This window comes from Hemibagrus wyckioides, linkage group LG18, assembly GCF_019097595.1.
Source record: "Hemibagrus wyckioides isolate EC202008001 linkage group LG18, SWU_Hwy_1.0, whole genome shotgun sequence".
Classification (NCBI taxonomy): domain Eukaryota; kingdom Metazoa; phylum Chordata; class Actinopteri; order Siluriformes; family Bagridae; genus Hemibagrus; species Hemibagrus wyckioides.
This window is the reverse complement of record NC_080727.1, coordinates 21,725,150-21,747,027: the sequence shown is the minus strand read 5'-3', so window position 1 is coordinate 21,747,027 and position 21,878 is coordinate 21,725,150. Positions and strand designations below refer to the sequence as shown.

Below are 21,878 nucleotides of genomic sequence, written 5' to 3'. Positions count from 1 at the left end.
GACGTCTATTGCAAAACGTTTATTTCACACACTCAAACACGGAGAACACATCCTGTATAATAAAACTCAGAGGTTTTAACCAAGAGAAAATACTCCAGCCATAAACATGGGATATGTGAAGAAGTGTTGGGTTTGGAGTTATACAAAAAAAAGGGAGCTGTACAAAGTCCAGTGTCTGAATTTTCGCAGAAGTCTTTGGGGCGCTGAGAAAGAGACGTCGAGATCGATTGCTGGACTCCTAAAATTCATGTTTCACAGCTTTGAAGTCGACTCGAAAGATACAGCACAGGGATGATGGGAACTGCTCCAGAGCTGCTATTTGTAGAGTATGTCGTAGTGACCCGGCCTGTACAGGAGGAAGACTTTGGGTTCTCCATCCTCGGGGAAGACGTGGTGGTTGACTGTGCCTCCCTCCCCTCGGTCCATGTACTCCACCAGGATACACACGCTCAGGGCCTGCGCTAGAGCAATGATGTGGATGTGGTCGCTTTCTTTGGACATGGGCTCCACCTCCTGGTCAACACAAAGGAGAACACTTTGAGTTTAACTCCAGTGTAGCGTTCTCTGGGTAGTAACAAATGGTGCAATTCTTAGCAATATAGCGAAGCAAACAAAACTAACCTCCTTACATGCTTGAAGATCATCCTGATTTTTATTTTTTCAACAGATTATTTCTCTCTGGTCAACGTGACCAGCACAATTGGTCAAAACTTTTCAATATTAAATAAGATAATTCTTGATGTGGTGGTTCTATAAGACAAAGATGTTCAGAAAGATCTACAATATTACCTCCATACAAATAGAAATGCACCCAAAGATACCCATCCCGCTTACCCTTTCCCCCAGTAAAATGGTGTTCCCTGATCTGCATTTTGGGAAACAACTGGCTTTTATTATGTAGTTAAAAAAAAACAAAAAAAAATACAACTGGCATGCTGATATAGGAAAACAATTAACCTTTCTCTTTTCTAAAAATACTGATACAAAGTGCTGACACTGGAGACTCCTTCCAAAAGCCTCAATCTAACTGCTTAAACTGTAACAATGAAATAAGGGCACTGATGTGAACCTTGCAGGTGGAACTGCTGCTGTTTAAGAAAATGAATCAACATCTTCTGATTAATCATGTTGTATACGACGCTAGAAGACCTCGGCTATTTCCAGTCCCAAAGCCTCTAATAATCATACACGAAAACATGCCATCTTTCACTGTTGGGAGATGGCGAGATGTTAGCTCACTCACCTGCTGGCAGAATTCTCGCACGGTGCGTCCGCCCTCTATAAAATACTGGAAGAACTCATCCTCTCTCTGCAGGTAACCCGAAGTCACGAGGCGCAGGTACACCACCAGGTAGTCGGACACACTCTGCTCGTTGAAGGAGTTGAGCAGCTCCGCCACGGTCGGCTGCTTATCGCACACCTCGATCAGGTCCATGAACTAGAAACGGTAAGGGACGAAAAAAAAAAAAAAAAAACACTTTCTGTATGAGACACGAGACAGCATCACATTCCAAATGGTTTTTCTCAGAGTATCAGTGAAATGACCCAGGATCGAAAACAAGCTGTCATGTGTGGTCTCTGCAGATCGGGTAAGAACATGCACTGAGAGAATCGGGTCTCGTGATAAGCATCAGAGATACAAAGTACGAGGTGAAACAGTGGAGACCTGGAGTCGATTTACGGAAAATCAAAAATAAGGATATTAAAGCTGAGGAGAAAGAGCTCGAGACAGCAACTATGAGGTAATGTGCAAACACATCTAAATATATGTGTTTACTTGGTAAGACAGCTTTATTATTTCGGACAGCGTAGCCTTAGGCCAGTGTATTATATGAACCCTCACTATGTTAACATCATCCATAATCATAGCTCTGACGTTTCTAGGCTGTGCTTATATGTCTGCATTGAAGCAGGTCCATGTATCCATGCCACAACTCATAGAAGGGGTTTGTGGGTAAGCGTGCCACACAGACAGGCACACAACCGTGAGTTCCTCAGCAATTTATTTCACAAACCTAATCCTACTATTCAAATGTATTATTTAAATAGATACAATAATATGAATGTGTAAATGTTTATCGATGAAATTTCCATTCACAGATGACATAAGGATTAAATTGGTGTGTGCACGCAATGGACTGGCATCCCAACCAACATGAAATCCCAATTTGCATTCAGTGTGTTCCTGGAAAAGTCCCTGGATTTTCCCTAATCTGAGCGAGTCCCTGTCCTCAAATAATACACAGCATCACGTGTTACATACACCAACACACCAATAATAAAGTGCTTTCAAGCAGAGAGTGCTTTCATCAGTGTGGATACTGTTCAGCTCACACCTTCTATCATAATTATTCTGAAACTGAAGTTCTGAAGAATAATCGATTTCATATTTCAGATCTGAACTGTACTAGTTAGATTTAATGGCAAACACCAAGAAATATGCAATTTAGAGACAGGAAGTCAGGAGAACGTTTAGATTCTCAGCATCCATGACACTGCTGCTTCTCTCAGGGTTTTTTTTTCTGCAGTGAGTTCGAGACGTTCATTCACTTTTTTAGATCACGCCCTCTGGTGGACACAAAGGCGCACATAGAGTATGAAGGCAGACAGCTATGTGACGCATCACCTTCACGTGTTCACAATGTGGAGTTTGTCATAGTTTAGACAGACAGACAGACAGACAGACAGGCAGGCAGGCAGAAAAGAAAGAAAGAAAGAAAGAAAGAAATTTCCTAAGTACATAATAGTGTGAGTTAGTATGTAAAACAAAACAAATGAAAAATATTAACTATGAGCCAATTACACATACTAACAAAGTGTGACAATATGATTTACATATTTATCGATACTTCATGTCCGTGTCGGACTGCCGGACGTACCGTGTTGTGAAAATCTTCGATGGTGAACTCTGTGAAGCCTTGGCTCACGAGGTCCAGCTTGCTCTTGGCAGCAATGGCTTTGAACCTGCAAGTGCATGTTTTTTTTCCACTTTAATAAGCATGACTAAACTGATATATTTTTCCTCACTCTTTCAGTGAGATTCCTGCTGTGAGCGGTGAAGTTACCTGTGCAGTTCTTTACTATCGTCCAGCAATGACTCTAAATATGCGAAACCGAAGGCTCTGTAGAAGCAGTTTCCATCGGGCCGCGTCTTCCGAATGAACGAGTACTTCTTTTGTAAATCCTGTCAATACGAGAAACAAGTAGGTTAACAGCGAGGAGCGAATGTTTCCAGATATTCACAGATCCCAGTATTATCAGAGCTTCAGACGCTATATGATCCTGTTATAGGATGATAATTATTATAACAGACTTTTATTAAAAGGTTTTTCCCCATACAGCAGCAAAATGCAGAATAATTCCCTGTCTAAGAATAGTATGTGTAGGTGCACACCATCTTACCCTTATTTTTTGCTGATAAATTGTGTCATCCTCAGCGTATTCTTTCTTAAGTATAGCTAGATCTTGTCGTTCTGATACAAGTGGAATGCTGGTTGCAATCTGGAACGAAGCAATAAGCAGGTTAGCAGCATATCAGGTTGACGTTTACCCGGACTCGCACCACTGTTCATGTTACATCTCACAAGATGTGGATGTATCCCAAGCACTAATGGATTATTTATGTTTCACTGGGGGACTTTTATTTGAAATATGCCCGCGTATAGCGGCTTGGGAAAACCTGGATGTTGCGGAAATCTGGCAAAATAGAAGGAAACAAGTCTTGGGTTGATGAAATTTTGTTTTTCTTCCTATAACAGACGTTGGCACACTATTTCTGCTTGCAAACTGGCTCGATAATTTAAGAGGAATAAATGCTGAAAAATGCTTTTGTCCATCATGGTGCTTTAGACTCCACTGCAAACTAGAACTTTACATTAGATTTTCCTGTGATTTGAGTCAATCTCTGCTGAGGTACAAGTCATGAAACAGCAAAAAGCTGGGGGAGAAAACAACTGAGGTCTCTTCATGGATTTATCATTTGGATTTTAAATCTAATTTGCACCAAATCTTGATCTCAATTCAATGTTTTTCACTGTTTTTTATAGAGCGTCCTCTTGGTGCTGTGTCACCTGTTGAGTCACCAAGTATTTTACACAACACTATGAGAAATAAAACAGATGATAACCAGAGAGCAGGTATTACCTCTTGTTGAATCCTGTCTTGTTGTGCAATAATAGCTTCATCATATGCGAGACAATTCAAACCTGTCAGAACACAAAAGTTATACATCACTTGATATGAATACAGTCACTGATCTGTTGCTATGGAAAATGTAACAGAAGTCCACCACTGGAAATGAAACTGCAGTATGATTCAGATGACAGGAGTGACACTGACATGGTAGTGTGTGTGTGTGTGTGTGGTATGAGTGTATTACACACAGGAGTGCTGGTGGTGTTTCTGACCACAGGTTTTTTGTGGACTGTTCTTAACCCATCATATACTCGTTCCTAATCCTGTCCAACCGTGTCACTCCCAAAGAGAACCTCAACATCTTCAGCTCTGACTCCTGTCTCTTCCTCAGTGACACTGCCTCTAAACCATACAGCATGGCCGGTCTCACCACTGTCCTGTACACCTTCCCCTTGATTCTCGCTGATATTTTTCTATCACACAGAACTCAGACACCTTTCTCCACCCATTCCAACCTGCCTGCACTCGCTTCTTTACCTCTCTCCCACAATCTCCATTACTCTGGACTGTTGACCCCAAGTACTTAAACTCCTGTACCGTCTTCACCCTGTAATCTTACTGTTCCACTTCCCTTCCTTTCACACACACTCAGTCTTACTACGAGTGGCTTTCATTAATCAGATACATATCATTTGTTGTAATTAAGAGTTAAAGTACATTCTACACCAGTTCAAGTGACACGCTGGAATCATGCACGCTTCAGTCTGGGAAAATCCTTCAGCCTTCTTAAGATATGATGGTGGAGTGACTGAAAATGCAGGAAGGTGAGAACAGAACTGAAAGTAAACGTTAGTGCAATTAATTCTTTCAAATGAAGTTTTAATGCTAAATTTAAAAAGAAATATGACTGAATTTACTGTGTAGTCTAATGATGAGTAGAATGGACATAGGGGGAGTGCAACAGATCAGGTTACATCAAGTCTGCTGACTGATTTAACCACCTGTTAATAGAGTTTATATTCAGCATGAGACTGAAAAGAAAGTGAAAACAAGCCGATCTACAGCTCAAAGTGTTGCACTGAGGCTCCTATTGTAATGTTAGAAGAGTTCAAAACAGTTTTGGAACTGAGACAGAATACACCTGAGCAGTAATGAGTCATGCTCAACGAGATAACCGAGGCAGCCTGGTGGTGCTAGGATTAAATCTCAAAAAACTTTCCTGATAAGCAGTCCAAAGCCCTATCCGCTGAGTCATGAATTATCTCACTGGTACCTCATGCAGATCTACAGTTCTGCCATTATTCAGATTGGACCTGGTTAATCGGAGTCATGTAATTTTCTAGCTCGGTGTGTTTGACCCACAAAGTACAGAAAAACATCCATTAAAGTGTGTTTTGTTAACACCATGTTATCCAGCTCACATGACTGATTATGAGCTTATACTGTACACCACATTATAAGCTCTCCTCTAAGCCGTTACCACAAAGTAGAAAGTATATAAGTTGTTTAAACTGTCTTTGTAAGCTATAGAGTTACAATTTCCCTTCACTGGTACTAAGAAGCCCAAACCTATTCCAGCATGACAGTATCCCTGAAGAGAGCTACATGAAGACAGGATCTGTCAAGGCTGGAGTGGACAGAAATCAAGTGTCCTGCACTAGCCCTGACCTTAACCCCACTGAACACTTTTGGGATGAATTTGAACACCAACTCCACCCCAGACCTCCTCTCTGAGGTTCTTATGGCTGACAGTGGAAAACTGAATAGAGGAGGTTATAATAACACAGAAGAAGGAGCAGGACATTCAGATAGCACATATAAGTGTTATGGTTAAGTTTCACATATTTTGAACATATAGTGTATTTCTTTTCTAAGAAAAGAAATACTGCATTATAGATTTAACCAATGTTTAATGATTTTAAGTAAAATTCTACGACCAAAACATTTCATGCGGTGATGTTATTTGGAAGATATTTTTATTTAGAGTTCATGTTATGAGCAGCCATGTTGATTTGATGACATCTACACGAACTCTGGGTTTGAGGGTGCCTTCATGAGTATCCTAGTTGAAGGGGTGTTTTCTTTGGCTACCTCTAATCAAAATTTTAGTATTGAGTTGCAAGCTTTAGGTGAAAGCAGCAATTCGACACTAAAGTTCATCTTTAAGCATATGCAGTGTGTGCTTTGGATTCTCATCCCAGTTGTGATACAGAGCTAGATCTTCTTCTTTCGGCTTTTCCCTTCAGGGTCGCCACAGTGAATCATCTCTCTCCACCTATCCCCATCTTCTGCATCCTTAACACTTGCACCCACTAGCTTCATATCCTCATTTATTACATCCATATACCTCCTCTTTGGCCTTGCTCTTTGCCTCCTGCCTGGCAGCTCCATGTCCAACATTCTCCTACCGATATACTCACTCTCCCTCCTCTGAACATGTCCAAACCATCTTAACCTGGTCTCCCTAACTTTGTCCCCCAAAAGTCCAACATGAGCCGTCCCTCTGATGTACTCGTTCCTAATCCTGTCCAACCGTGTCCCTCCCAAAGAGAACCTCAACATCTTCAGTTCTGCTACCTCCAGCTCTGACTCCTGTCTCTTCCTCAGTGACACTGTCTCTAAACCATACAGCATGGCCGGTCTCACCATTGTCTTGTACACCTTCCCCTTGATTGTCGCCAATATTTTTCTATCACAGTGATACAGAGCTTTATAAATCCCAGAAAGCACTTGCATGAGCATAAAACACAACAATGTGAAGAGCAGCAAATGGATTAGTCAGTAACTGTATACTTTACAAAGTGACCTGTAGTTTTGGCGTTAGTGTTTCTTCTGCTTGAACACACTAAAAGGTTTTGTGTGATTTATGTAATTAATGAAGAACTCACGGGATAAGGTATAACTGGGCGCAGGGCAAACACTCCAGGACCAAGCTTGTGAACATGATTGAAGGACCAGTCAGATAATATGCAAAAAGTCAGGAACCAATGGGTGAGAAACTACTACTACTATAAACTACTATTTTGGGTTTTGTTTACAAAGTATGCTCTACACATCATCTTCTACACTTAATTCTTTTTATTCTTGATTTTTTTGGACATCCTTATGAATATGGATTGTTCACAAGTGGACCAAATACAATTATCTAGACTCCCGAGTCCCCAATCTTGGTCCTGGAGTACACCCTGTCCTGCACGTTTTAGTGTTTTCCTTTCTTAAAACACACAACTTAGCTCAAGAAGGGCTATTAATTAATGTAGTAGATGAATTGAAGTGTGTTAGAGCAGGGAAAACACTAAAACGTGCAGGTCAGAAGGTTCACCCGGATCTGTGCCCTAGACAAAGGGGGCTTTTAATGCGTAAAGGGACACTGGGGTTAATTTCACGTGGGCTCGAGTAAATAATATTTTCTAGAAACTTTCATTAGGTGAAATCTGGAAAATGGTGCCTTTACAGGCAGAACGTTTTTTTAATTTTCTAAAAAAAATATATCATAGCTTAAATAAGACCATTAGCAAGGATCTGAATTTGGCAGTTCGGTTGCTAACGTTTTAGCCAGCTAGCATCTGGTGAGCGAGTTATCCTTTGCAGCTCACCTCCGTAACTAAAGCAGCATAAAAACATCATTTCCATGAATCGCGCAGATTGCAAAAAAAACGATTTCAAGACGACAAACTGCTCGAGCTTGGTGAAATCTCTCACCATCGATCTCCTTTTGAGACATCCCTTCTTGTTGTTGTTCTTCGTCCGCCATGTTGCCTGGAAATACTTCCTGTCACGTGACGAGCACGCGCATGCTTCCGGCTCGCGGAGCCTATTTAATACAAAATTAAACGCCAGTTTATTTATTTATTTGCATTCATACTGCCAGAGGAATGAAATGATCATAATCCTTAGAAGAAACCAAACCAAGAGACATGACACAGCAACAGTTTAAGATTTAAATAACATTTTTATTTTTTAGGGTGTAACATCCACAAGAAGAGCCACAAGATCACCGATTATTACAAGTCATTTTGCAGGAGTCATTCGTTGATTTTTTTTTTTTTAAGAGACTGATGTGAATATGAGAAGGTAAACTGCCTCGTGAAGAGGTGGTCCGAGGTTCCAGTGGTCCCGATACGGGTGTGAGGGAAAAGGATTGTGGATTTCTTTATCATGCCTCCCTCTTCTTGTAGCTCTCAAGGTTAGCCAGGACCCAGCCGGAGGGAACCAGGATGGCCGTCGCAAACAGCGCGAGGCCAAATACCGTCTCCTGCATGGAGGACAAACATATGATCAGTTCATGGACAATGAGATGTATAAAGTTACAAGACGTGAAACGGACACCAGCAGCGGGAAAACGATGGCAATCGTCACAAAGCAGGCGGTCAAACGTTTTACAATCAGCACAGATTAAACTAGATTCATTTAAGTCTGTTATTAAGTTGCATAGTTGTATAAGAACTTGCTAGTGTAACTGGGATCATTGCAAACCATTACAACTCAGATAAACGTTTAGGTTTTTAACTGCAAGTAGTAGCTTTAAATAAAAGCGTGCCCCAACACAACCCTCACCGTGTAAACACTACCTCATGGATGTTTCTTTGCCAATTTACTGAAATAAACTATGAAAATTTTGAAATGTTCTTCATAGTCATTTGAGGTAGTTTTAATATGTATTTGTTATGTAAGGCATACAATATAACGTGCATGTAGAAAAAAAAGCTCAAACCTCTAGATCAAAGTTTCTCTATTGCAGTCCAACGTAACTCCCAAAACACCTGATCAAACCCATTAGCTCGCTATTAAGCCCTTCATTAGGCAGGAAAAACGTTGGCTCGGAGCGAGGACATCGTTAGGGAGCAAGGATACTAAACTCATTAAGTTTTGTTCTTGCTGTAACACTGAACACGCTCACTCCGTCTCTCTCATCTATCCTTTCGTCCTGTAAGTGCGAGGGCCATTAAATCATCCATTAAATGCGAGGTGATTGCATGCTGAAAAGAAGGTTAAGTTAGTGTATAATAACCCTCTTTTAATGAAGGAATAATCAGATTTTTAATGGCATGATAGTAAACACTAACTATTATGGTTGCCATAGTTATTCGTGTCATCATATAGAAGTACTAACAAGAGTTTCTCCTGTCTGTCTATCTGCAAAAGCCCGAAAAGACTCTGTATTACTTAGAGGTTGACAATGTACTAATGTCATATCAATGTCAATTATATCATAACAATATCATTTATATAGAAACAGCTCATACACAAGAGTTATACACCAATCAGGCATAACATTATGACCACCTGCCTAACATTGTGCTTGTTCCCCTTTAGCTGCCGAAACAGCCCTGACCCGTCCTGCACTGTGTATTCTGACACCTTTCTATCAGAACCAGCATTAACTTCCTTCTTTGAGCAACAGTAGCTCGTCTGTTGGATCGGACCACACAGGCCAGGCTTCTCTCCTCACGTGGATCAATGATCAAACCTTGGCTGCCTATGACCCTGTCACCAGTTCACCACTGTTCCTTCCTTGGACCACTTTTGATAGATACTGACCACTGCAGACCGGGAACACCCCACAAGAGCTGCAGTTTTGGAGATTCTCTGATCCAGTGGTCTAGCCATCACACTTTGGCCCTTTTGGTCAAACTCACTCAAATCCTTATGCCTGCCCATTTTTCCTGCTTCTAACATCAACTTTGAGGACAAAATGTTCACTTGCTGCCTAATATATCCCACCCACTAACAGGTGCCATGATGATCAGTGTTTCACCTCTCACTGGTCATGTGTAAACCCCAGCAGAGAGAATGAGAGACTCTGGTGTTGGGAAACCAGTGTTTATAGCAGCTATAACGTAAGCAATAACAGGAACTAACTAAACTTACAGATGTCCCCATCATGCATTCTTCCTTACACTTCTATAAACAATAGCTCAGTAACTACAATGACTTCAGGGTGTCTGTATACAATTAAAATTATTTTTATTTTATTACATCATTAATATGGATTTTTTGTGCGTGTGTGTTTTTAGCTTGTTCTACTCTCTTCTCATTTTGAGTTGATTTCTAGATAATAAGCTAAATTACTTACCAACATAAAAATACTGAAGGACATATTTAGACTTACATTTGTTAATAGACAGATAGATATTTAATAACCTTCTCTTCTGAGAAAAGTTTACTTTTTTTTTTAAGTATAAACTGTCAAATGGAATTAGACAAAATTTTAACACAACTAAAAGAATATTTACCCCGACAGACTATTATAGTTGACAAGTGACCTTTTTAGCCTAGCTTGCCATCTATGCTACACTTAGCTAGTTAGCCCTTTAGCTAGCAAGCCTAGTTCTTCCCATACTTCAAAATTATAATTAATACAATAAAATAAAAATACAGAATATAAGCCGTTTGGTCTGTACATGTAACTGACCCCTAATATAATTACTATTATCACACTTTCCCCTCTCATTTCTTCCATCTCAGACGTTAGCTAGTAAGCTAACAAGCTAGCATCACCCTACAATCTGAAGGTTAAGCTAGCATACACCGCGCTAGCGGTACAGGCCCGGAGACGGAGGAATGGCGCGCTGGCAAATTATTATTATTAATAATAATAATAATAAAACTCTATAAGAGACTTACAGCTGCTCCTACAGCTTCCTTTGCGGGTTTTGTTGTAATGTTAGCCCGCTGAGTGATGGCTGTCCCCCGCAGAGCAGGAGCAGAGCGGATCCGGGCGAGTCCTCTGAGCAGTGCGGACATGTTGCAGCGTCTAAAGCAGGACGAGTGCTAATGCTAATGCTAACGCCGCAGATGAGGAATTATGAAGGCAGAGGAAACGAGCAATGGCTTCTGGGAGTTTTCATTGATCCCGGGGGAGGGGGGGAGGGCTCGCCTCCCGACGTGAGGAGGAAAAAAAATTAAAAATTAGCATTGGGCTAATCCTGTGGCATTTGTGTAAAGTCTAAAACATGACATTACATTAAAACAATTAATGACATGATGGCATTTCCAACAGCAGCACACTCTCGAGTGTTTTATTTCTCTTATAAGAGAAATGCAATAAACAAACGCTGCTTTTATAGAAAATGAATCTGCTCTTCCGACCGATCACATTTGAAAAGAACTCTGGGATCTATCTCTTATTGTTTTCTCACGTTCAATAAAAGAGTTAACAAAATTATTCATTAGCAATAAATAAATAATAATGAAATGAAGTTGTCCCTAGTGTAGTTAGATCAACCAAGACGTCATTATTTTTAATTTATTATAGCTACAAGGCTAATTTAGCTCCCAGTCTCTAGTAAAGCATACAGCCTCCAGCTTGTGTGAATACCATCCCTAAATATCATTAACACCAAAGTATGTCTGTTCAATAATTTAAAATCTTTTTGTTTTTCTTTTTGGATCTGATCCTACTCCTCTTACCTGGATAGAGTCAAACAAAAAAGTCCAGGAGGTTGAGTCTGGATATTTATAGTATAGTATTTGTTGTTAGGACCTCATGGGTTAGGATTAGGGGTTAGGGTTAGGGTTACTGGTGTAACTGGATCAGATCTAGTTCCACACCCTGAGACTTTGTGACTTGGATCCAGATTATTTATATATTACATGTTTTGAAAAAGGGCAGCGCCGTGGCTTAGTTGTTAGCACTGTTGCCTCACAGCAAGAAGGTCCTGGGTCCGAATCCCGGGGTCGAACAGGCAGGGGCCTTTCTGTGTGGAGTTCACACACTCCAGTTTCCTCCCACAGTGTACATTACATTAGGTTGATTGGTAATTCTAAATTGCCCAGTGTGTGGTTGTCTGTCTATATGTGTGGCCCTGTAATGGACTGATGACCTGTCCAGGGTGTACCCCTGCCTTTCACCCAATGTGTGCTGGGATAGGCTCCAGCAGATCCCTGTGACCCTAATTAGGAATAAAGCGGGTATAGACAATGGATGGATGGATGTTTTGAAAAAGGCATAAAGAATAGATGAAAGAAAATAAAGTGTACTCACTTTAAGTTGTTTCACTTTTCTACTATATTTTTGTATCTAACACAAAACCAATAATATATTTGTGTAGTTTTTGATTTTGCCATGTCACATAATGAAAAGCAGCCACACAGCCTTATGTATAATTATCTCAGGATCTCAATTTTGGTTGGACGTCAAGGAAAGTAATTTTTTCTCTCTTTCTGCAGGTCCTGCATACTGCCTTATAAACAAAAAATGCTAAAATATGACTTTAAACCCTTAAGAAAATGTGTATAATGAGCACAAAACAGCATTTCAACAGTTTCCAATGTGTCCAAAGCACATCCTGAAGACTTACCAGACCTTTGTTTGTGCACAAGGAGGCCTAAATTGTGCTTAACTTGTGATTTGGACCCAGTAAGAATAAAGACAAAAAGAAAAGTAGAAAGTAGAAATGAAGTTTACTCACACTCATACTTCACATTTTTGGAAAACATCCTATCTGTTAAAAAGCTCTGATCCTGGAGACTCCTTCCATTAATATATATATGTAAAAAAACATATTTTTATGGAAAGCTTCACCATATCAACAGTTTCTGTGAAAAATGATTTTTTAAAACCAAATTATGTGCATTTTTACCATACAAGTCCATATGTATGAGATTTTACCATAGACAATTATAGAGAGAAAGTGAATAAATATAAATGTTTATTCAGTGCAGTGATTAAAAACGAATAAACATTTTTGACCAAACCAGATCAAGAATTGAACAGTACACTAGTATAAAGACTTTTGTAAAAAATATTGTAGAATCTTTATGTATTATTGATTCACAAAAGAGAGTAGTGCCATATAAAACATTTTATTCAAAATCATTTTATTTTCTAATTGACTTGAAATTTGAGGATTTTATACGTGTTATGAATAAACAGTTTTTCACCAAAAAAAAAATAAAAAAAATCAACTTTTAGTACAAATGTAACTTCCTACTCTGTTATGTCAGTCTGTGTGTTTTATGTCGGATACATTCTGCTGCATTTTGACAACACAAGGTCTCAAGCACTTTCCTTCAGCGGCATATCACAGTGGTCATTCATGGCCACTTCCTCCTTGTTTTTGGAGGTTTTGGAATTTTTCTTCTTGAGACCTCTGTAGCAATAAAAAAAAATGTATAAAATATATAAAATGTATAAATATATAAAATTGTATTTTATAATCTATAATATGAATCTCTGTTTTAAATACAGCAGACAGGCTTTAAAGGAATATTATAATGCATTTTAAATAATATATATAATGATATAATATTTTGTTATATCTCATCATTTATGACTATATATCATTTTTATTTAATTATATATACTTTTTATTACAGCTTCTAGTTTATTTATATTTTTGTATCTAAAATAAAACCTATAATCTATTTGTATAAAATTGTGCATTCTTTGGGGTTGCCATGTTTACACAGTCTTATGTATAATTATCTCATTTTGGTTGGACATCAAGGAAACTAGTTTGTCTCTCTTTCAGCAGGTCCTGCATACTGCCTTAGAAAAAAATAATGATAAAATTTGGCTTTAAACCACAAAGAAAAGAGTTTCCATTGAAGGTGATGTCAAAAGCACATCCTGTAGGCATACCAGACTCACCTTTCCTCAGTGTCTTGGATGGTATCAGGAAGTGGAATATTCAGCGTCTCAGGGAGGAAGTAAGCAAAGATTCCACTCAGGACAGGAGCTCCTCCATAGATGAAACCTGGAAGCCAGATGACTGTCTCAGAACAGAGAAGCACCACTGGGGCCACCATTGCCCCAAGACGAGCCATGGTGGACACCCATCCCATGCCGTTCTGCCTGTGGAGAGCAAGAAGAAAGCAGCTTAAAATACATTTCAGTGCTCTCTCTAATGATTACCTCAACTTCAATTGTTCATATACGGCATACTGTGATCAAACACATATTTTTTTCAGGTAAATGTTTTTATTGATTTTGACAGTGGCATGCTTGTGGGTGCCAGATGGGCTGGTTGGAGTATTTCAGTAAGTGCTGATTTTCTGGGGTTTTCACACACAATTATCACTAGAGTTTACAGAGAATGGTGTGAAGACCTAAAAACATCCAGTAAGTGTCAGTTCTGTCGTCAGAGATTAAAGGAAAATGGTCAGACTGCTTTAAGCTGACTGGAAGGCTATGGGAAATAAAATGAAAACTGTGGTGAGAAGAAAAGTATCTCAGAATGCACATCACAGGTTAAGGCAGATGGGCTATAACAGCAGAGGATCACACCAGGCTCCACTTTGTTAACTAAGAACAGGTAACTGACATTACCTGGTCTTTTTTCCAGTCATCAGCCATCTAGTTTCAGCCTGTTTGTTCCTAATGTATCCTCAGATTCCTGTTCTTGGTTGGATCCCAATGTGGCCATCCACTGTTGTAGCAATGTATCTGTCTCAAGGCATGGTGTGTTGTGCCTTCTGTGATGCTTTTCTGCTGACCATGGTAGTAAAGAGTGGTTATTTGAGTTAGGCCACTAGTATGACCATTGTCCTTTGATGTAGTACTCAACAAAGTAGTTCTGCCAAAGAAATGGTATTAGTTCTGTGTAAACTCTAGAGATTGTTGTGTGAGAAAGTCTCAGGAGTTTGTGAAATACACCAAAAATCAGGCCATGGTCAATGTCACTGAGATCACATTGTTTTCCCCTATTCTGGTCAGCCCTTGAACTGTATCTCCATGATTTTATGCATTGCTCTGCTACCATGTCACTGAGTGATTTACATTAGATAGATAGATAGATAGATAGATAGATAGATAGATAGATAGATAGATAGATAGATAGATAGATAGATAGATAGATAGATAGATAGATAGACAAAAAGGAATTGATAAAGATTTATAATGATTTTTGTCATGTGTGTGAAATGATGACTCAACCTACTGTATATCATCTGTGCATTTAGGTAAAAATAAGATGATAAAAATGAAGAGGATTACCGGACCACTGTGGGATATAGTTCTCCTGAGTAAAGATAACAGCAGTTGAAGGCAGCAGCCAGACAACCTTTCCCAATTACTGCCAAGGAGGTACGCAATGTCTGCATTTCTACACATGCACAAGAACATGCATCAGACCAAAGCATTATAGCCCAAAAATACCACAAGCCATTTCAAGCCATAGTAGAATTGCCACACTTTTATAGCTTCTAGAATAGCAGTAACGTTAGCACGACAATGTTAGCATGCTTACCAAAAGGCACAAGCAGATTGGCAAGAATGGTAATACCAGCCAATACGAGTGATATGCACAGGGACAGTCTGCGTCCTACAATACTCATCGCTACTGTGACAATGATTTTGGCTGGAATGTCCACCGCACCGAAGATCACCTGAATCAAATATATGTTCACGCCAAATTTCTGTAAATCCATTGACAAGCCATAGTAGGAAAAGCTTGTTGAGAACCTAGAAGGACATGACATGAATGTATAGGAAGGATTACTAGGCAGTCACCATGAACTGATGCGTACAAACTGAGTGTCTTAAAATCGGTGATCTAACTGAATAATCTTTAGCAACTGACCACACTGCACTGAGACACACGGTGATGGTTCTCATGCTGCGTGTCCGCACTAGATCCAGAGCACTGTGATTGACCATTGAGGAAGACAGCTCCTTCTTCATGGATTCCTGCAGCATCTACACACATATTTAACACACACGTCTAAACATCTTAAAAGATATCACCTTATTTTCTCTGTAATTTCTCATAGCTAGCACTTTGATCTAATGAGAATAAAAGTGAAAAGGTAACTGGAGTCTGCTTTGGTCTTTCTGTTTGTTCTCTTGAGACAGATAACCCTAGTAATCTCACACACTGTATATGTCCCATAGAGTCATAAACTGTTCTCAGATCTGCCAACTTAATGATGTGTCGTCAAATTCACTTACTTATATAACAGAGTTTATTACAAGAACATAAAAATGTATATCTGTACATTGTCCAGTACTTTTAGTACTATGCTACAATCTAACTACAGTGAGAGGTGAAGTGAATAAGACTGATTATCTCCTCATCATGGCACTTGTTAGTGGGTGGGATATATTAGGCAGCAAGTGAACATTTTGTCCTCAAAGTTGATGTGTCAGAAGCAGGAAAAATGGACAAGCATAAGGATTTGAGCGAGTTTGATGAAGGGCCAAATTGTGATGGCTAGACCACTGGATCAGAGCATCTCCAAAACTTGTGGGGTGTTCCCGGTCTGCAGTGGTCAGTATCTATCAAAAGTGGTCCAAGGAAGGAACAGTGGTGAACCGGTGACAGGGTCATGGGTGGCCGAGGCTCATTGATGTGCGTGGGGAGAGAAGGCACCTTTTTACATTCAATTTATCAACTATTCAAACTGTAAAATGGTGGTTAGATGATCATGTGTCTAAATCTTGCTGATGTCAAGTATGGCTTTTCTCTCTGTTTTGACTCATTTACTGTCAAAAAGTCTCTGTTTTCTCATCTGACTTTTTTAAGAAAAACATTTGTGACAAAGTGAGAACACAACCGAGAATCAACAAACCTGAGGTATGAAAAAGAGAAAGATTTAAAGCATAAATGTTCACTCTGACTCTCATTACCTCAAGATTGATCTTGTCACCCTCAGACTGGCGGCCATTGATCCGAGCTACAGATTTGAGGTTTTTAACTGCCTCCTCGGGTTTCTTGCTAAGAACTAGCCATCTTGCAGACTCCAAGAACCACCTGAGAGTAAAAAATCATAGAACTACAGTTACACAAGATTTAGTAGGGGAAATATTTGAATATTTTAAAAGTATTAAAATAAAAAAAAAGAGTGAACATGTAGTGATGTGCCTCTGCCACAATATTCTTTTCATATTCAGTAGACTATTTCTGACTGCTTAAAATGACATTCAGGAGTACTATATGGATGTTTACTACTCACCAAGAGTAGAGGAAGAAAACATAGAAAGGTAGAGAGACAGCCAGAGTGAGCCAGCGCCAGTCTTGGATGTTATAAGCCACCCCTGCCAGGATCAGCTGCCCAGTGGTGTAACAGTAGCCTGTAGCTGTACCTACCACAGTCCGTATGCGAGTGGGGATCCATTCCACATCTATACAGGAAAGACAGAGAAAGGAGCACACAGGTGAGCTCATTCAGTCTACTCAACCAAATGTAGTGCAATAACAAAGTGTGTGTGTAAGTGTCCTCACTGAGGGAGAAGGAGTTGAGGATTATCCCAGACATGGCCATGCCACAGAAGAAGCGAAACAGACAGAAGAGGGAGAAGGAAGATGCAAAGGCGGTGCATGTCCCTGCAACTGCCAAAAGCAGATTAGAGATCAGGAGCAAGATACGTCGGCCAAACCTGTAGGGAGGGAAACAGTTGTTTAGGTCAAGTTTTGCTTTGTTAGTGCATTTGGACATGTCTGTGATAATCATATGAAGGATTGGGATGTATATGGAGTTTACTTTTTTATATGGTGAGAATATAAATAGTAAATATATGGAGCATGAGGCGTGAGGATGTGTTGATGGGAAATGGTCGCTTTAATGACACATGACAGTCCTTTAATTTATTTATTTATTCATTCACCCATACATCCGTCCGTCCATCCACCCATCCACCCACCCATCCCTCCACCCCTCCGTCCGTCCATCCACCCATTCATTCAAACCATTGGGGCAGTATATATACAGCTAACCTGCTGTTCCCCCATGCCACCCTCTCAAGCTTACCCCAAATGTACACATGCTTGGTGACTGATGCTTGCTTTTTTCAGTTTTGCACTGGTGTGTTTAACAAGCAATCAATATAAATGACCAAAGCCTGCTGAACATTGTTATGTGAGGAACTGTCATCTCATCACAGCTTCTTAGCATTCTGTACTCTCTTTTAATGCCATTACATATGGTAGCTTAACGAGAATGTTTAAAGCTAGTGTGTGACATTTTCGGCATGCATTCTAGTAAAAAGTTTGTTTTAGACAAAGACCAAAGTAACAACCTAGTTGATGGCTAAGGTTAATTACTTCTTGTAAAAAAAACTGTTAAATGTTTATGAGCCTGTACCTGTATAAATAAATAAGTTGCTAAATCAGTTGACAGCAGACAATGATTGATTAAATACATATAAATCAGTGAAATTGTAAACCAATGGACAAACATACAGTGAGGGAAAAAATTATTTGATCCCCTGCTGATTTTGTACGTTTGCCTACTGACAAAGAAATGATCAGTCTGTAATTTTAATGGTAGGTGTATTTGAACAGTGAGAGACAGACTAACAACAACAAAATCCAGAAAAACACATTTCAGAAAAGTTATACGTTGATTTGCATTTTAATGAGTGAAATAAGTATTTGATCCCCTATCAATCAGAAAGATTTCTGGCTCTTTGGTCTTGGCCATGATGGAGAGTTTGGAATCTGATTGATTGCTTCCTTCTGTGGACAGGTGTCTTTCATACAGTTAACGAACTGAAATTAAGAGCACTCCCCGAGAGTGCTCCTACTGTAATCTCAGCTCGTTACCTGTATAAAAGACACCTGTCCACAGAAGGAAGCAATCAATCAGATTCCAAACTCTCCATCATGGCCAAGACCAAAGAGCTGTCCATGGATGTCAGGGACAATATTGTAGACCTACACAAGGCTGGAATGAGCTACAAGACCATCGCCTAGCAGCTTGGTGAGAAGGTGACAACAGTTGGTGCAATTATTCCCAAATGGAAGAAACACAAAAGGACTGTCAATCTTCCTCAGTCTGGGGCTCCATGCAAGATCTCACCTCATGGAGTTTCAATGATCATGAGAACGGCGAGGAATCAGCCCAGAATTACACTGGAGGATTTTGTCAATGATCTCAAGGCAGCTGGGACCATAGTCACCAAGAAAACAATTGGTAACACACTACGCCGTGAAAGACTGAAATCCAGTAGCACCCGCAAGGTCCCCCTGCTAAAGAAAGCACATGTACAGGCTCATCTGAAGTTTGCCAGTGAACATCTGAATGATTCAGAGGAGACCTGGGTGAAAGTGTTATGGTCAAATGAGACCAAAATCCAGCTCTTTGGCATCAACTCATCTCGCCGTGTTTGGAGGAGGAGGAATGCTGCCTATGACTCCAAGTACACCATCCCCAGGTGACAGGACAACTGCACCGCATCAAAGGGACGATGGACGGGGCCATGTACCATTAAATCTTGGATGAGAACCTCCTTCCCTCAGCCAGGGCATTGAAAATGGGTCGTGGATGGATATAACACACGACCAAGGCAACAAAGGAGTGGTTCAAAAAGAAGCACATTAAGGTCCTGTAGTGGCCTAGCCAGTCTCCAGACTTTAATCCCATAGAAAATCTGTGGAGGGGGCTGAAGGGTCAGCCACAAAACCTTAATGACTTGGAGAGGATCTGCAAAGAGGAGTGGGCCCAAATTCCTTGAGATGTGAGATGTGTGCAAACCTGGTGGCCAACTACAAGAAATGTCTGACGTCTGTGATTGCCAACAAGGGTTTGCCATGTCATGTTTTGCAAAGGTGTCAAATACTTATTTCACTCAATAAAATGCAAATCAATGTAGAACTTTTTTGAAATGTGTTTTTCTGGATTTTTTTGTTGTTATTCTGTCTCTCACTGTTCAGATAAACCTACCATTAACATTACAGACGGATCATTTCTTTGTCAGTGGGCAAACGTACAAAATCAGCAGGGGATCAAATCATTTTTTCCCTCACTGTACAACTTATATGTATATAAGATGACTATGAACATGGCCGTACTGGACTCCACTTAAAAGAACACACATGCACTTCCACATTCTCTGTCACCCACATAATGATTACACACACCTGTTTTCCACACACACACACACACACACACACACAGACAGTTTAAAATGAGTCATTCAGTTCACAGCAATGTATATGCTCAATATGTTTGCATGATGTTTTGGATTTGCATCCTCTCAGCCTCTTCTTACCTGAAAAGTTTTTTTTTCTTTTTTTAAGTATGTATATTCAGTGTTTCTTTATAGTCTGTGATGTGAATTAATGGCTCTGCCTCATGGCACAGGTGATTTACATCTCTGCCTCATGGCGCAATGGATAGAAAATACTATTTCCAAATAAATGTATATACTTCCTTATCAGTTGATAAATGTGGGAGAATTATTTTGTAAACATTGTTTAGTCTGTTGCTTTGTACAGTTAATTTACTTAACTATACGATTTAGATTAGAATTAGGAGTTGTATGTAATTACCGAATAGCGAGAACATGCCAGCACAATGTTCCTTACTTGTCAGAAAGTCCCCCAAAGACCAACGCTCCCAAAAGCACCCCTCCCATGTAAATAGTTTGCCCCATTTGTTTCAGGGATTTCAAGTCACACACCAAATCCCACTGCGAAAGAAAAACAAAGGACGTCACTCTACTGTATTTACACAGTTGAATCAAATTAAGCTAAAGACAGAACCCAGTACCTCTGTAATAATGGTTGCGCTCATGTCAGTATTGTTATAACTCCATCCATCCACACATCCCTCCATCTCGATTTCTTCCTTTTTCAGGTCTTCTGAGCTGTTCTTGCTGAGTAGGTTCCACTGTGGATGCACATAGCGTCTACAGCGTTCCAGTTTACCCTGTTCATCCAGAGGCACGCTGAGGAGCAGCATCTCAGCCGGACTTATCGTAGAATCAGACAGGTTGGTGTGAACAGTGCAGTGGTGCGGAGGCACGGCTGCGACGAAGTTCTGCAACAGGTTGTGGCTCGCCATCATGAGGATGGGTATGGAGAGCAGGGTGACATGGATCAGCTGGAAACGACCCATGCTGCCCACCTGCTCCAGCAGGTCTGCGAATGCCATGGTTTAGACTAGAAGATCTGCCACAGCTTTCTCACAGATCGGGTGGCTGTCTGTCTTCAGGGTAGAAATCTACAAAATGCAGACATCAAGCTGTTCAGTCTAAAAAGTTGTCAGGATATTGCAGACAAAATTATACCTTTGTTATTATTATGTTGATCACATTAGCATTACATTGCCGAGCTTGAAGATGCCTTACTGTGCAAAAAATTCCAGAGTTCAAAGTGACAAAACACTAAACACCCTCCAGATATTCACATGCAGACAAACATTTCATTACTACACCTCACATCCAGAGTGTGCAAATCAAACCGCCTAGGGCTCCAGCAAGCTGTAGAGTTGGAGGTGTGTAATCAGCTTTGAAATACCTTTGTTTTCGTAGGAAATCCTGAACAGTCTAACACTGTACTGAAAACACCACCGCTAAACCTCTTCTGGCCATAGCAAACTTTTTTTTGCAGCACAGAAAACTGCAGGCTAAGTTTGTCCAGCTGGCACTGAGAACAAAATATCTTGACATGCAGGATCCTTGGGTTCTCGTCAAGTCCGTAGCCAAGGGGTTATGGCTCCTCGGGGTCAGTACTGTAAAATGATGACGTGAAGCTCCTGCGTAAATTGCGTGTTACACTGTAAGAACTGACTAAACAGAGTGGTGGACTGGGTCAAAGGCAGCATGTTTGATTTTAATATGAATGGAAAGTAAGCTGCTGGTAGAAGAGTAACCTCTGTGTGTTCCAGGGTTTGCTTTCAAAGTCCATTTATCCCCTCACACCTTCCCCCTTCACCCGAAACGCTTAAGACTTTCTCAAAGTCCAGCATGTGCAGTGACTCAGCAAACAAAGTGCTCCTCAGAGTTTGTTCATGACTGGCTAGTAGGAGCCGAGAGACTGCTGGAATCACACCGGTAAACTGATGTGAGACCTAATAAC

General features: G+C 40.2%; 3 protein-coding genes across 5 annotated transcripts; all 3 read right to left on the bottom strand.

Moving 5' to 3' along the window:
• Window positions 1-4: 4 nt before the first annotated feature.
• otub1a (OTU deubiquitinase, ubiquitin aldehyde binding 1a) lies at window positions 5-7,934 on the bottom strand. Its single transcript, XM_058415458.1, has 7 exons — window positions 7,837-7,934; window positions 4,144-4,205; window positions 3,403-3,501; window positions 3,066-3,184; window positions 2,880-2,964; window positions 1,244-1,438; window positions 5-513 (listed from the first exon to the last, which is right to left on the bottom strand). The coding sequence occupies exons 1-7, from the start codon at window positions 7,886-7,888 to the stop codon at window positions 316-318; spliced, it is 810 nt and encodes a 269-aa protein (XP_058271441.1). The 5' UTR covers window positions 7,889-7,934; the 3' UTR covers window positions 5-315.
• A 132-nt stretch (window positions 7,935-8,066) lies between these two features.
• On the bottom strand, window positions 8,067-10,922 carry LOC131369048 (cytochrome c oxidase subunit 8A, mitochondrial). The gene is made up of 2 exons (XM_058415460.1): window positions 10,762-10,922; window positions 8,067-8,389 (listed from the first exon to the last, which is right to left on the bottom strand). Exons 1-2 carry the CDS (start codon window positions 10,879-10,881, stop codon window positions 8,291-8,293), a joined length of 219 nt encoding a protein of 72 aa, XP_058271443.1. The 5' UTR covers window positions 10,882-10,922; the 3' UTR covers window positions 8,067-8,290.
• A 1,601-nt stretch (window positions 10,923-12,523) lies between these two features.
• Window positions 12,524-21,688, bottom strand: slc22a6l (solute carrier family 22 member 6, like). 3 transcript variants are annotated; one of them, XM_058415455.1, is made up of 11 exons: window positions 21,318-21,685; window positions 20,569-21,021; window positions 20,385-20,488; window positions 17,301-17,455; window positions 17,032-17,200; window positions 16,706-16,829; window positions 15,660-15,775; window positions 15,327-15,541; window positions 15,074-15,182; window positions 13,730-13,933; window positions 12,524-13,229 (listed from the first exon to the last, which is right to left on the bottom strand). In XM_058415455.1, exons 2-11 carry the CDS (start codon window positions 20,950-20,952, stop codon window positions 13,136-13,138), a joined length of 1,674 nt encoding a protein of 557 aa, XP_058271438.1. In that variant the 5' UTR covers window positions 20,953-21,021; window positions 21,318-21,685; the 3' UTR covers window positions 12,524-13,135. The 3 variants fall into 3 exon arrangements, with proteins under 3 accessions (XP_058271438.1, XP_058271439.1, XP_058271440.1); XM_058415456.1 differs by lacking the exon at window positions 21,318-21,685 and adding an exon at window positions 21,149-21,277; XM_058415457.1 differs by lacking the exon at window positions 12,524-13,229 and adding an exon at window positions 13,418-13,627 and having other exon boundaries at window positions 21,318-21,688.
• Window positions 21,689-21,878: the final 190 nt, after the last annotated feature.